The following is a 15,416-nucleotide window of genomic DNA, read 5'->3' as shown; positions in this document are numbered from 1 at the left end:
TCTGTGTGCAAGATGAAAGGTTGAATCCTTAAGTAGTGAGACCAATGATCAAGGGCCCTAATGATAGCATAGAATTCTTTGTCATAAGTGGAATAATTCAGCCTACTATTATTGAGTTTCTCACTAAAAAAGGCAATTGGTCTACCCTCCTGTACCAGCACTGCCCCAATTCCCATGCCACTAGCATCACACTCCAGCTCAAAGGGTTTAGTGAACTCATGTAGCTTGAGAATGGGAGCACTACACATCTTGTTTTTGAGAGTCTCAAAGGCCTGTTGAGTACCTGGGGTCCAACTGAACTTCCCCTGTTTCGTGCACTCTATTATGGGTGCCATAACAGAGCTAAAATCTTTGATAAATCTCCTGTAAAAGGAGGCTAATCCATGGAAAGACCTGATTTGGGTGAGGGTGGTGGGTGTAGGCCATTCTTGTATGGCTTGAACCTTAACTGGGTCTACCTTAATCCCCTCCTTGCCCACAATATACCCTAGGAAAATATTTTTTAATTAGCGGTGCTCTCTATATTTTTTCTAGTAACTTTCTTTTAGTATTTTTTAATGTTTATAATCTTTACTTTTTTCTTTATAAAATTTGTTATTTAATAAAATATTATATTATTTAAAAATTTTATTTTTTTAAATCCGAAAACAATGAGAACTTTATTAGAGAAAGGATGAAGCACTTAATTTATGAGAAAAAGTAGGGTAAATTTTGTCAAGATTGATCAAAAAGAGAGAAAACAAGATCCACAATTCAACTTGAAGCTCCATCAAACAAACCGCAGCTCTTTCTGTATTCTCCTCCTTCCTCATGTCCTCTTTTTCTGTTCTCAACTTCTCACCATTCTCTGTCTCTGTTCTCACATGTCGACGGCTCCACGCATGCCGGTATGGTACTGTACTCATCTATCCTCAATTATCAATGTCCACCGCTGCTCCTCCTACTTCCAGTTCCTGCTGTTCCTCCTACTTACTGCCGGTAATGTACTGATGCTCCATTTATTTTGTTTTCTATAATGATTTTGGAATTGGGATATATGTAATCATTTGCGGTAATTCAGCTATTCATCAGCTTCTCACCATTCATTACTTTGTTTTGTTTGAATCCTAATTTTGTTTTCTGGAATGGTTGTAATTTTGTTCTCGGTCTCACCATCCTTGATTTTGTTCTCTGCCTCACCATCAATTTCTCACCATTTTTTTCTTAGTAGTAGGTTGAAATTGTGGATTAATTTAAGGTTTTGTTGGTTTTTACTTGTTCATGATTGTTTTGAATAGTTAGGGTTCATGATTGTTAAAGTACTCAAATATTACAAATTTCTATATTCAAATATGTTTATTGATTTTGTTGGTTGTAATGATACTCAAAAATAGCACCCTAAAAATACTACACACTACTCAAATTTCTATAATAAAGTACTTAAAATCTAGGTAGTTAAATTGAGATTTTACTTGAATAGAGAGCGGCTATTAAAGAATCAGAAAATCGATCAATTTTACATTTCTTGCTAATTTAACATATTATAGACGTTTGTGTTTATTGTTGAGACATTTTCAACGCAAAAAAAGAATTCCATTCATTTGTTATAAATTTTTTTGAAATTTTCCCAAAGTAAGTGTTTGCTTATAGTTCATTATCAGTTTCGTCTCTTGTTTTTGTTGGGGCTAGAATCACATGTGGATATAATGTTTTAACAATAAACACACAATTGGACTTGCACTCTACACAAGCCTAGAGCCCTAGACAAATTAGAGTACACATCAATTTTCACCACCAATGGATACAGGAACAATGACAATATCATTCAAATACTTCGTCATGTTAACATAGTACATAACCAAATTAACTACAAAAATAAAATCACAAATTCAAATTTTAAAATATAAAAAATTACAATGGCAAAAAACTCGAAACATTATAATGGTAATAATTACAGGATCAAAATCATAAAGGGAATTAAATGATCAATTAAAAGTAAAAAAATCTGAATCAAAATCAAAATCAAAAAATATAAAAATTGGAACCATTAATTTATTTAGAGTGATGAAGTAATTTGTTATAAGAGTTGCAAGTTCAAAAAATATTAAATTAAAACCAAATTTACATAATGCCGCTTTGTTAGTGCAATGGGAAAAATGTATTTGTGATTCGTGTAATTGATCTTGGGGAAGAATGATTTATATACGATCATTTCATGTGAAAGTGAGGCATTATAGAAGAAATTTTTTGCTGCAGCCAGCTAGTAGGTAATGAGACTAAAGCCGATCACTTTTGCGTGGCTTAAGCTCCAATTTGCCAGGCTAGGTCATAATGAAACTTCAAATGAATTTTAGTTGAAATTATGCTAACAAAAACCTAAATGAAAGCTAAAAAGCTGCAATATGATTTCAAATGATCGATGAAGAAAAAAGAACTTACGTTAAGTGCTTACCGAAAGTTTTATTATGATGAATAAACGAATCAAATATAATAAAAGTCACATCCAAAGTGTCACAATTCATTCTTAAACCCACAAAGCATTGCGTGTGACTGCCGCACATGATTCGCAAAAGAGTACCCATGCTCGCAATGGCTGAGAGACACCTTCCCTATTGGGAGGTAAATGTGAGAATTTCTGACCCGAGTGGAAACCCCTATTACACAAACGTAACACTCGGCTGTTTGAGGATGTAAATGTGGTCCATTAATTTAGGGCATCTCGTCCTCGCCCTCAGTGTACATTGTACACAACATTCGCTGTGTTGTCCATGATCACCCAATACATGATGGCTTCTCTTGTATTCAAACAAAACCCAACATCGCTCCCTAGTGATTGATGCCTACTACCTCTAGTCACGTGCTAACTTGCTTAATCTATAGCACTCGTGCTATTTGCTTACGGTCTCATCATAAGGAAAAACAAGTGTTTCCAGAAGCTTTGATGAGCAAAATTGTTGGCTATATAAGGTAGTTTGTGGGCCAAGTATGTAAGAAGCTAGCAAAGAGAAGAGAGATTGTGAGAAATCTTGTATTACTCTTAAGAATGCTTTACAAGGCTTTTTCTGGAACTGAAGTGTAAAAATGACCCTAAGGAGTATTATGGAGATCCTAACTTAACTCTCCATGGTTCTAGAGAATTCTAACCTCCTTAACAGTGGCTTACAAAATGCCACTTGGCCCTAGTCTAGAACTTTCTGTGATATTTTTCAAGGATATTTGTAATCCCCCAGATTTAGCTTGAAAAAGGATTGATAGACTACTCATATCAACAAGGTGCATCTTCTTTTCTAGGGAGCCCATTTTCTAAGAACTCCACAGTTAAGCGTGCTTGGTGGAGAGCAATCTTAGGATGGGTGACCTCCTGGGAAATTTTCCCGTGTGCGCGCGCACGAGTGAGGCCAAAGTGCGCTGGAAAGACTTGTGTTGGTTTGTGGGGCTAGTCTACAGTCTCCAAGAGTAGTCACCAGCGGTCCGAGGGGCCGGGGTGTTACAATATTAACATAGCCAGCTTTGGAATTCCCTTTTAGAAACTTTAGACACTCTTTAGAGTTTTTAGGAAAACTGGCCTCACATGCACATTTTCCAAGGGAACACTTGAGCCATCTAACATTTTCGAAATCTATTGATACTAGGACGTTCCTTAGATTAGGAACTTTCAGGTCATTTTGTGGCTATTGGACCTCACTTGCCCCCTTATATATCAATATTGCGTTTGTGTAAAAGGCGTATCACTGGGTCAGAAGACAGAAGACAATTCTCATAGTTACTTTCTTACTAGTGAGGTGTCTCTCAGCCATGCACATGGCTAGACAGACATTGGCACTCCTATGAGCATCTTTGTTTAGTAGCTCAGTGGGCTTAAGAATGAGTCTTGAAAATACATGATTTCATTTGGTAAGCTTTTTTCAAGTATGCTATTAGCCTTTTGACTAGAGAAACTATAAATGTAAGACCAGTAGACTTAAGCAATATGAAACCATACTAAAAATATAACAATGCAAGTATTATTTGATGTAATCCTCATTGCCTTGAACTTTTGAAGCTATAAATTTGTGAGAAATGACCTATGTACCATTTATAGTATAGGGTTAGGATTGTCAATTTTCTCTATTATGTTTATTTTGATTAGCTTATATAGACTTATATTTATCCGTTCATAGGGGAATCATGGCACTCTTGGTCCAACTTTAGTGAAACAATATCATTTTTGTTCATAAGGATCAAAATGCAATGTTATAGCTGATGCAACCTAGAGTGTCAGCAGCATTGAGATTGTTGTGCAATTACTTTAAGGCTACATTTTTTTTTCACCTTTAGGCCTGCCTAGAATTGTAGTATTAAGGGGTAAACAATTATGGGTGAAGAAGGATAGAAGACCATTAAAGGAAGAAAATTATTTACGAGGAAAAATTAAACTTAGTTAGGCAAAATTAAAATTTTCACTTTCAGTAAAGTTTCACCAAACTATATTCCATCCATTCATCCTCTATTGATCTCCACATATCCATTAATTGCTCTACATTTGGTGATGAGAGAGAGTACTTTTAGTGGACAAAATTAAGCCAAAATTAGGAGGAAGAAGAGAGAGAGGTAAGAATGAGGAGAGAGAGTACATCCTTACTTATTAACTCCTGTGGGAAATAGGGTAAATATATAACCTCAACTAAGGTGGAAAAACTACTCCAATATTCTTTTTCTCTCAATCAAGGCATTTGGTTCATAATGCGCTACTGTTTACCCCATAGTTCCCGAATTCCGAGCAGGCCCTTAAAAGAAAAAAAGTTGCCTCTATTAATCCTTGATAAGTAGCTAACTAGTCCAATCAGGTCTGAATCTGGTTCAAATCCGGGTTTCTTAGTTCAGTTTGCAATCAAATAAGTTAGGTTAAAAAAACAGATAAGCTCATCTAAGATTTAAGTTAAGATAAGTTTATTCTGGATTTTAGATGATATATGTGGCACCCTCTGATGTTGTTTCAGAATGATAACTTTCAAGGAAATTTCACATTAGTATATTTCTTGACTGAGGAAGTACTTAATTCTAATGTGTTAGTCCCCTCAATCTCTCTATAATTTAAATAATCTTTCTGTTCTTTAGACCCTGTATAAAGAAAACTCTTATAGATAATTTTGATAAAATCTATGCAAATAAGTTCCACCTGTACAAAGAAAGGGCAGAGATGAGTAGATATTAGTCCTTTATCCGAAAGTATTAGATAGTTGCTGTAACAAGTCTGGCCTGATGTTTGACGTTATCTTTGTTCCTTGGTCTCTCTATGTGATATTTTGGTATCTGATTTCTTCTTTATTGGCATTTTCCCTATGAAGTCAGAAGGACGATGATCGTGAGTATTCATCTGAAGGGCTTTCATCAGTAGCAGGTTCCATTTGGCTTCTTATTACTTATGTTTGGTACACTTATGATTTGGAGGATGAATGTTATGTGACACGTGTATTTGATTCATTTGGACTTTGAAATCGTTTTTGATGTATCCTCATGATTTCCCTTTACTGTTTTTTTTTTTTTAATATTGTTACCTCCTTATGGTTTCCATTTATTGTTTTTAAGCATCCCTTAACTAGAACTTGTCTCGTAGCAACCCCTGTGGACTTCTTCCTATTCTCTGTCCAACATACGTATATTCTAGCAAATATTTGTAATGAAGCTGCTGGTGGTGCGGTGAGTGTGGATAGGCGGCTGCTGGTGGTGGGTGGTGCAGGGGCTGTTTGGTGGGTGGATCAGAGGCTGTTTGGTGATGGAGCAGGAGCTGTTGGAATCATAGTACAAAAAGTAACAAACAGTGAGCAAGTAAAAGAGAGATTGAGGGAAAAATTACTAATTGATTGATTAAGCTCTTCGAGTGGCTTTCACTCCAAAATATCCTAAGGCTTTACACATCCAAAAACATACCTCTCTTCTTTCCCTCCCCTTCCTTATATATACAAGAAATGGATTAGCTTCTTTAGCAAGAAATGACAAAGTAATAATTAATTAAAATAATAAACTAAAATATTACTTCTACTTCATTCTCAACTACCAATATTGCCCTTTGTCCTTTTGTGGGTGAATTTCTTATTCATGACAATATTCAAGAAACTTTGACAAGTTCTCTGGAATATCAATCAAGGTGCATATTCTGGAAATTAGGTTCTAGACTGTACATATGATGTGAGAATTTAGATGAGGTTGCCTTGGTACCTAGTTGTTATTTTATGAACATACTGTCATGAGTAATGTCATAGATCAGTTTGTAAGATACTGAAGGCTTTGTATGATGGTAGTTACGACTTAGAAAGGGTTCATCGTTTTCTGTAATTTGGGCAGCATTTGATTGCTGGACACAAGATGGGGGAAGTTAGATGGTGATGGCTGAATTCCGTGTATACCAATTCCATTGACTAATATTTGATTATATTCGCAATTTCACTTATTGTGATAACGTTTAGAAGAACCATGAAGAACATTAGATTTTTATAGTGATTAGAGGATTAAGATTCAGTGAATAGTGATATTGAGTAACTGAAGTCTGAAGCTTATGTTGTCTATCGTAAATGCAAAGGGTCTGAGTTTATCTAGGAACTAATGATCTATGTTATGGATTGATTAGTGAAGGAGTGGACAAGGTTATATTATTGGCCCAGGTCAGCACTAAACTATTCTTAGCCTTTGAAACTGAATTTATCAAACTGCTTGAAGCATTTTACTATCGGCATGCATATATGAGCTTTAAATAATCGGTTAAACATCAAGACTCTGCTGTTTAATAATGAGATGTAATTTTTTTTTTCCTTTTTCCTCTTTGTAAAGGTTTCGTTGTTCATGGTTGTTATTAACAGGAGGCGTAGTAGCACTGGGAAAGTTTGATGCCCTGCATATTGGTCATCGGGAACTTGCAATTCAAGCTTCTAAAGCTGGCACCCCATTTCTTTTGTCATTTGTAGGGATGGCAGAAGTGCTGGGTTGGGCACCTAGGTAGTAAAGGCAACATTTTCTTGGCCCAAGTTTTTCTGTTTTTATCTAAATCAAGATTATTCAGTTCTATGCACCACTAAATGTTAACTTATCTTTTCATATAATCTTTATTGACAGCTATCCATATCTATAGATTTTTATAACTTTTGAGTGTGGGATTTTGTCTTTGTGCATTGGTATATGACCTATTCCTTTCATTTTAAACCTGCACCCTTATTTTCTCTTCTATTCTGGTATATGATGGACTCTTGTTTACCAAGTGGAGACCAAAAATGGAAATGGAAACATTTAGGTATTTGAAGCACTCTAAAAAAACCATACTTGCTAAAGTTGCATGACTTGCATCTACAGAACAATATCTTCGTTTAGCCAAAAATCTTGTCAGTTATTCCCCATACAGAGTGATAATTAGTATTAATATCTGTTTTTTTATTGTTGTAACTTGTAAGCACATTAATTTTTTAGATTTTTTAACTACTAGATTAGTTGCTTTAGTTTCCGTGGAAGATGTTACCTTTATTGTTTTTAATTTTTTAGTGTTTGGTGCGTGTATTTTTTTTTTTGTTACAATCCTTACTGACAGACTATAATATTCTACAAACAGGGCTCCTATTGTTGCGAAATATGACCGCCAACGAGTTCTTTCTTCCTGGGCTCCATTTTGTGGTAATGTTCCTCCAAAAGAATTCTTGATTGACTTTGCAAGTGTTAGGCATCTCAGTCCTCGGCAGTTTGTGGAAAAGTTGTCTAAGGAGCTCGGTGTACTTGGAGTTGTGGCAGGTATTCTCGACAAAGCTATATCCTTTTTGTGTTGCTGGTGCTAAATTCATATCTCTGTAAAAATGCTTTTATGAAGCTATCTAACCGTGAACTGTACATGGGTGGACCTTTTAGTTATGAGAATTTGTAAAGAATGAAGCCTGTTCTATCTAATGTAATTTGATGACCTTATTGTGTACGGCAGGAGAAAATTATAGGTTTGGATATAAAGCTGCTGGTGATGCGACTGAGCTGGTTAGGTTATGTGACGAGCATAATATACGTGCTTTTATCATAACTTCTATCTTGGACAAGAATCAAGGCGTAATTGACCCGGCCATTCTTGATAATAAGGAGAGAGGGCAAGTTTCATCTACACGTGTAAGGTATGCTCTAAGCAAAGGAGATATGAACTATGTTTCTGAGCTTTTGGGTCGTCATCATCGTCTCATCTTGTCAACTGAAAAAAAGGAAGAGTTTGTTATCTCCGAAAATGGCCTTTTTGCTCCAAAATCATTTTTGCTAAACCTACCTCCTAAAGATGGTTTGTACGAGAATTGTGCCGTTATAGTTGATGAAAATCAATTGCCATGTAGGGTGGTCATTGATTCGACACACATCCACATAGAAACAATTGAAAAGAATTTGCGTGCTCAAGATGCCTATAATACACGGCAGTTTGTAGGCATCGAGTTTAGGTGCTAACTTAGTTGATTCCAGAATTCATTGAATTTAAATGATTGGGTTTACAATGATCATGTATGAAGTTGCGGATTGAAGCGAGGGTGATGCAATTCACCAAAATCCTTATTTTCTTATGCCCACTGGGGCTCCAAATGGGTTATACTCCGATGAGTATTGCCATATTTGTGTTGAACATTGAGATGATGGTCCTCCGACTAGCAAATTGGCTTGAAATGACAATAGTTTCAATTGGATTGCAAGGAGCTTTGGTTGATTGATACACGATCCCTAGTCTGCCTTCATTGAGGCATGAATTCTAAATCCTACTCCGTTCTCGTTGATGCATGAAGCCTACTTTCCTTTGGATTTGTTTCCATAAAAAGGTAAGAAGTACTTGTTATTGTATTATTCTTTGCAGTAGGTTGTGAACACCCATGTTCTTTAAGGATGCTGAATTTCATTACTCAATTAGATAATTGTAATTTGCTATTTGCTAACAAATCATGAATCTCAAATAGAAATATAAATAAGGAAGATTTGAATCTCAATGAGTATTAAACTTAATTTATTTTTAATTCTATAACCTAATTATGAAGATATAATAATTATTAACGGTTAGTTGTGAGAATTGAGTTTTGTTTCAGTTGGAGAATAAGTACTACTTTTTCATGTAAAGTCCTAGCCTTCCCTTTCCTTTGGTCTACTTTGTAATAAAAGAGTTAATGTACGATACTAGATGAAACAATTGTGGTCAATATATATGCATCTACGAGCACGTTTTAAAATCATTGAATCTACCCGTAGATGACCCTTCGATGCCGCTAGAGGCACTTGCTTCGGACGGTGAACACACAAATATATCCGACAGGCCCCTTTTGACATTCCGACTAATAGGTTGTCTCACATAATGTGCGTTGTCTCATGTAATGTGCTTGAGTGTGTCCCTTAGACACATTAAATTACACAAATTTGAATTTAGAGCTTATTATACAAACTTAGAGGAACATAAGAAATAACGTGAAAATAGTTGCAAATAAGTTTCTAATTAGACATTGTTTATGCTCTTGTGGAATAGAGAGTAAAACACTTTATTTTTTATTACTAGTTGTGGGGTGTTCGCACGCGGTCTCCCAAGTTATACTATTAGATTTGATGACGGTATGCGAAATTCTGGTAACCGAATCTTGTGGAGAAGAATATGTGCAATCGGCATTGCTAGTTTGTGAAAATAAGAATTTAAGTAATCACTAACAATAAACCAGCAAACTTCCCGTGTCCACTTAGTCTCCTAAATGCAAAAGTAATTAATCCAAATTTTTTAACATCTATCAATTCTAAGCACTTCTCTAAAGGAGTTCATAAATTCCAAGATGTCAATCATTGCTCTTCTAGTGGTATATCAACTTACATTGTCAAATTAACACCCACTTGTAATTGGATTTCTTTTATTTTATTGGTGCTACATTATGGTAGAATTGTGTTAAAATTCTATTGTATGACGTTAATTTGCTTATTTTGATTTGGGGAGTTCATTGGGGTGATTTGGATGTTGACGATGCCCAATCTCGCGACAATGAGTCTAAGAATACCACCCATTGATGGGGTAAGGAATTGAGAATGTTGGTAATGCTGGGGAAGATTGTTCAATGATCTCAATTGCTATGTTTTTGGATGAAGCATGCATAATATGTTTTTGTTGTTCGTTGCTGCTGTTAGAAACCCACCAATGGACATGTATGTGGAAGTTTTCTTAGATTAGACTCTGGGTAAAGACTCATATGTACAGAGGAAGAGAATTATGAGTAGTAGTTATGGTTTTCTAATATTATTTAGTGGGTATCTGAAGAACTGATAAACTTGATGATTTGTATTATTGAACACAAAGGTTTATATATTACAGGAACATGGAAACTAATACTTGAAAAGCAAGAAAAGGAATAACCATCATGCCCACTAATAGCAAGAAACTGAATAACCGTCCCACTAAATTTATCCTAATAGTATCATATGATTGTCATAGAAGAAACAGAAACAGATATCTGAATGCTAGTATTGATTTGTGAGGGTCATAAACTGAAGAAGATTTATGAATCAAAAAGAGCACTTCTCTAAATAATCTTAACATGAGTTATCAAAATAACCTCTTCATAGTCTCCAGCTCCACCCTTGAATTCAAAATATATCTTCCAAAAGGTTCATATGTAGTAATATAGTACAGAAGTGAGAACAACTCATCAGAAAACATCAATAAAAATTTCCTAAATGAACATGGTTATACAGCACTTACTTTCTTAAGGATGCGTTCCATTTTGTGGACAGAATCTGATGCTCCAACAGTATTTCCAATGCCTGGACATAAACAGAAACATAAACAAAATTATGAAAGTTGCGTACATACTAACAGAAAAACGAGACAACAACAATGGCAAAACGCAAGACAACAGCACTGACAGAACAACGAGGCTGCAGTGTGACAGAACACAAGACAGAGGCACTGATAGTACAACGAAACAGCAGCACTGACAGCGCACGAGACATCAGCACTGACAGAACAATGGGAAAACAGCTACAAACAACGATTTCATAACATAATTTATTCAAAGGTATACATTTAGAGAAGGTCTATGAAGTAGCTTACTATATATTGTTGAAAATATAATCTAATGTTTTCTAAAAACATCCCATGTAAACAAGTCTTAAGCATCCATGATAGGGCTACCAAATTTTCAATGCATAGCATGAAGAGTGTTCAATAGTTGTGCACAGCACAAAGAGCCCAAAACTAATCATAGTAGAATTTCAGCAGGTGGTGTCATCTGGATTAGAACTACACTCTATCTGTCCAAAGTCTTCACTCCATTTCTCAATTACTTTGCACTTGACCTTGTGATCCGCTTGTTTGGTGTTAAGTTCATTGAACTTGACGTACTTTTCCTTCATGTTTGTGTATTGATATCCAAATGTGAATGTCATTAGTACTAAGATTCAATGTTGTACTTGAGTGCAATCAGATCTAACAAATAAGCTACTGATGAATTCAATAGATAACATGTGCGTACATATGTGTTGAGAAGCTATAAGAGAAAAGCGGAAAAAAAAAATCAATTCTGTATTGAAGGTGAAATGTTCACAAATATAGTTCTGATTGTACTACTTTGATTTTCTGCTGATGAATTCAATAGCATCTTCATTCAAAATGCACAATTCATATTCTAAATTCAATACAAGAAACATATTTTTCTTTTCATCTTTGCCGTGCATTTGTTAAACTCACCTCAATGAAGCTCATTAGGCATTTGTGGTGGTTGTAGTTTCATTCTTGCATTTCAGACTCTCACACGCAAGAAAAGCAGATTATAAGTACTCTTCCAATCAGTTCGAACAGTTAATACAGTAAAGTGAACAATTGTATCATAGTATAGTCCAAGACTCATCATAAATTGGTTAGTCAGCTTCATTACAAGAGCATGATACACCACAACAACATCACGTAACTAAAAATTGATCAAGGTCATTAATCATCATTCAAGTATGCAAATAAAATTCAAACAAAAAAAGACGTGAAAAGAATGTGAATTCTGATTGCCTGTCAAAATCCTAACTTGGAAGAAATGCTTATATTTCAGTATGGACTAATGTAACAATCTCATTCAGAACAGACACATGATCAATGAAGGATTCCCTATTCTGATCTGGTGAGACGAGGCCTAGACCCAGAATTCAGATTTAGGAATAAGTAAGTGGCTTTGGGTGGTCAAAATACTCCATATTCTATTCAACAAATGAATTTAGATCCAATCATTTGGATTTTGGAATTACAATTTATTTCAATTTCAAAGTGTCAACACAACATAACATAACAAAGGATTATGACAGTTTTTATAAATGATTGTTAGAATGCTTAATGATGTTCTTACTCTTCTGATATCTCTACTGCACATATCAGCTTGCACACCCAAATCTTCAATCTTCTTTGTAAAAACAACCATTTTCTTCTTGATCTCTACAACAAATTAAAACATATTCTATCCTAATAATTCAAAAGTCAACAAAAACCAAAAATCTCTACTGCCCAGTAAATTATCAAAATACAAATAATAATAATAAGTTAATAACAATTAATAAACCTACTAATCAACACCTAACAAGGATTCAACAAATCATGAAAAAGAAATTACCTTAATACTCTCGAGTACGCGAGGAACAATTAAATTATCAAGATACAGATCAGATTATGAGATTAAGCCATGTTTACTTGGAAGTGTACACTATGATGAGATTAAGCTACATACATACAACTTGATCTATTTAATTTGTTCTCATCATCATTTTAGGTATCAGGTAACGTGATGTTAATGTAAGACTTTCCAATTATATCTAGTTAAGGTAAGGGATTCATTATAAGAGGAAGATTAAAGTTTTGGTAATGTTACGAAATGAAAATCATGATGTGCATGTTTTGTCAAATCAGGCAGACGTTCAGTTAAAGGAGATTCACAAAGAGTCGTGAGTTTTGGAAAGTCCACCAACCTTCTTACGGTATGCTAATTCCGCTGCAGCAGACCAATCTACAGCAGACTAACAAGTCTGAAAATATGGAATGCATCAAATAATTATTCAAAATCTTGGTATTAATTAGGTATACTGATCGGTCAAGGCTAAATGCAGAAGAATATTCAATCCAAACACTACAAAGTAGGCAATTACCTGTGAATATGCAAGAGGAGCTTCTTTTTGCTGATTTGTATTTGTTCCGTTTGTGACAACAGTTGCACTGAGTAGGCTTTGGCCTCAAAAGCATGAGAGCAGGCCTTCAATATCGATGCTGATTCGAATTTATTCCTTTCAAAACAGTATGTGGTCTCCCTTATTGCACCTGGCGTAACTCCGCAACAACGGTAGTTAGCTTTTGATCTGCATATATTTGAGGAACGGAAAGATGTAACACAAAAGCCATTTGGCAACAAAAGCACCAGCCAGCACTTAAAGTCAATACCACAATAAGAGCCAATTCAAGGTAGACTGCCTTATATCAAAACAATCAAAACATTGATACCAACCTGATGCGATTATGCGTGTGAAATGATGAACTTTATACGCACAATCACAATGTGATTCAAACCAGGGATATTCCAAGATTGCTATGCAATGCCTTGACAAGGGTTGGACTGCCAAGCCCCTTTTCAACGCAACAATGAAGGATTTCTTTGATTAATCAATGGAATGATCAATGTTCTTGGATAGATTGAAGTGCAAACTTGAAGACTGATCAAGAGGTTGCACAATCAATGGAGGGCAAACTGGCCCAAGTAACCCAATTGCAAGCAATTGAAGAAAAATTCAAACACTTGAAGTTTTCTGAAATTTGGAATTTTATTCAACAATCAACATCCGTTTACAATGATTGAATCAATTATTTATAGAGCTAGGAATGAGGAGTAGGCTAATTACATGAGTTTCTAACGGTTATTAACGGCTATTTACAAACACGTGCCTACACGCGCCTAAAGAAGCTTAAAACAGAACAATCAAGACTATGCAGCAGTTGTTGGTTCTTCTGTCAACTGGGTGACCTTAGCCTCTATTTTCAGTCCACCTTTGGTGACTTCTAGGAGGTCTCTTGGATCATGGTAGCTAGACCCATGTGCAGAGATTCCAGCTCTACCCTCCACGTCATCTAATGGGTTCGGGTCACGTCTGGGCGGGCTTGCCAAGATGTCCTGGTAAGTGGTCAGAAGCTGCTGTGTGTTTTGGCTTGCTGTCCATGATGACTGTGCGACCTTTGCCTTACTCTTCCATGTGCTTTCAATGATCATGAGTAGGACCCTTGAACCATGGTAGCTAGGTTCAAGTGTGGAGATTCCAAATATATCCTCCACGTCATCCCTTGGGCTTAGGATTCGTCTGGGTAGGCCCGCCAAGGTGTCCTGGTCAGTGGAACTGGTCAGAGGCTGCTGATGCCTTTGATTTTGGGTTGTTGCAGGTCTTCTGTGTTCCTTTGATGCTTCAAGCTCTTGTTCTTGCTTTCCCATAATTAGTTCTTGATCTTCCTTATTATTTAGGTTTATCTTGGTCTCATTATCATGTGTAGATAATGGCCTTGTATGCGTAAAATCAGAAACATCAAAATGATTTTTGTTGCCTTTGTTGTTGTTGTTCATTGATTCCTTGCTAGCATTTGGGTTGTTGTTGTTGTCCTCACATGAGCCTAGCTGATATGGCTTAATCCCCCTTTCTTGAAAAGGAATTGTCCTCAATTCCACGCTCGTGTGGTAGGGTGAAACATCATGGCTGCTGGCTGCATTCTCTACTGTCTGGTCCTGAGCAGCTGTGTGTTGAGCTGTGCCTATTGGCTTCCTTGTGTTCCATGCACCGTTGTCCTGCAAGGATAAATGAACTAAGGCAGTAGAAGTCATAGAATTTAAGCTATTCATGCATTTACATGGAAAACACTTAAAGGTTAGACTAAAGCATCTACTATATGCAACTTCAGTGTGGGCTAAATTTTCACTCCGATCTTTGTTGTTCTTCTCAACTAAGTTCTCTAAGATATGCCCCAAGGACTTATTGGTCACTTTCCTTTGATCATCCATTTGAGGGTAACATGCAACACTGAATTTTAATTTTGTGCTCAACATAGTGCAGAAATTACTCAAAAGGGTGTTAGGGAACTTAGAATCCTTATAACTTCTAATGCTTTGAAGTATTCCATGTAGTTTAATGGTCTCATAGAAGGTTAGCTTGGTTATGTATCTAACACTATCATCCTTAGCATCACACTCCTTCCTTCCTAATAAATGCGTAGGTGATTGCTTGGTCTTGGTAGGAGGTATGGTTTTGTGAGGGGGTAGTGGTATTAACTCCTTAATCTTACCCTCGTGTTTTAGTGAATAGACATTGGTGAAACCATTGTGGATAGTTTTCCTATCATGTTGCCATGGTCTCCCAAGCAACACATGACAAGCATTCATGGCTAAAACATCACAAAGCACTTGGTCATTATATGTGCCTATGCTAAAATT

General features: G+C 35.9%; 1 protein-coding gene across 5 annotated transcripts; it reads left to right on the top strand.

The window, feature by feature from the left end:
- The first annotated feature begins 703 nt into the window (after nucleotides 1–703).
- On the top strand, nucleotides 704–13,544 carry LOC130803298 (FAD synthetase 2, chloroplastic-like). Of its 5 annotated transcripts, XR_009039864.1 has the most exons (7): nucleotides 704–978; nucleotides 5,311–5,359; nucleotides 6,816–6,951; nucleotides 7,556–7,731; nucleotides 7,916–8,777; nucleotides 10,714–10,997; nucleotides 12,866–13,544. XR_009039864.1 is itself a non-coding variant. In XM_057667498.1 (5 exons), the coding sequence occupies exons 1-5, from the start codon at nucleotides 811–813 to the stop codon at nucleotides 8,413–8,415; spliced, it is 1,029 nt and encodes a 342-aa protein (XP_057523481.1). In that variant the 5' UTR covers nucleotides 704–810; the 3' UTR covers nucleotides 8,416–8,895. The 5 variants fall into 5 exon arrangements, 3 of the variants coding, with proteins under 3 accessions (XP_057523481.1, XP_057523483.1, XP_057523482.1); XR_009039863.1 differs by lacking the exon at nucleotides 12,866–13,544 and having other exon boundaries at nucleotides 720–978; nucleotides 10,714–11,300; XM_057667498.1 differs by lacking the exons at nucleotides 10,714–10,997; nucleotides 12,866–13,544 and having other exon boundaries at nucleotides 7,916–8,895.
- Nucleotides 13,545–15,416: the final 1,872 nt, after the last annotated feature.

This window comes from Amaranthus tricolor, chromosome 16 (assembly GCF_026212465.1).
Source record: "Amaranthus tricolor cultivar Red isolate AtriRed21 chromosome 16, ASM2621246v1, whole genome shotgun sequence".
Taxonomy (NCBI): domain Eukaryota; kingdom Viridiplantae; phylum Streptophyta; class Magnoliopsida; order Caryophyllales; family Amaranthaceae; genus Amaranthus; species Amaranthus tricolor.
Note: the sequence above shows the minus strand (reverse complement) of the source record. Positions and strands in the feature narration are given on the sequence as shown.

Bases quoted from the DNA above. Each gene is read 5' to 3' on its own strand.
- LOC130803298 (XM_057667498.1), top strand. From the start codon at position 811: ATGTCCTCTTTTTCTGTTCTCAACTTCTCACCATTCTCTGTCTCTGTT. The intron at 5,360-6,815 runs GTTCCATTTGGC...TGTTATTAACAG, and splicing joins AGGGCTTTCATCAGTAGCAG to GAGGCGTAGTAGCACTGGGA. The intron at 7,732-7,915 runs GTATTCTCGACA...TGTGTACGGCAG, and splicing joins TGTACTTGGAGTTGTGGCAG to GAGAAAATTATAGGTTTGGA.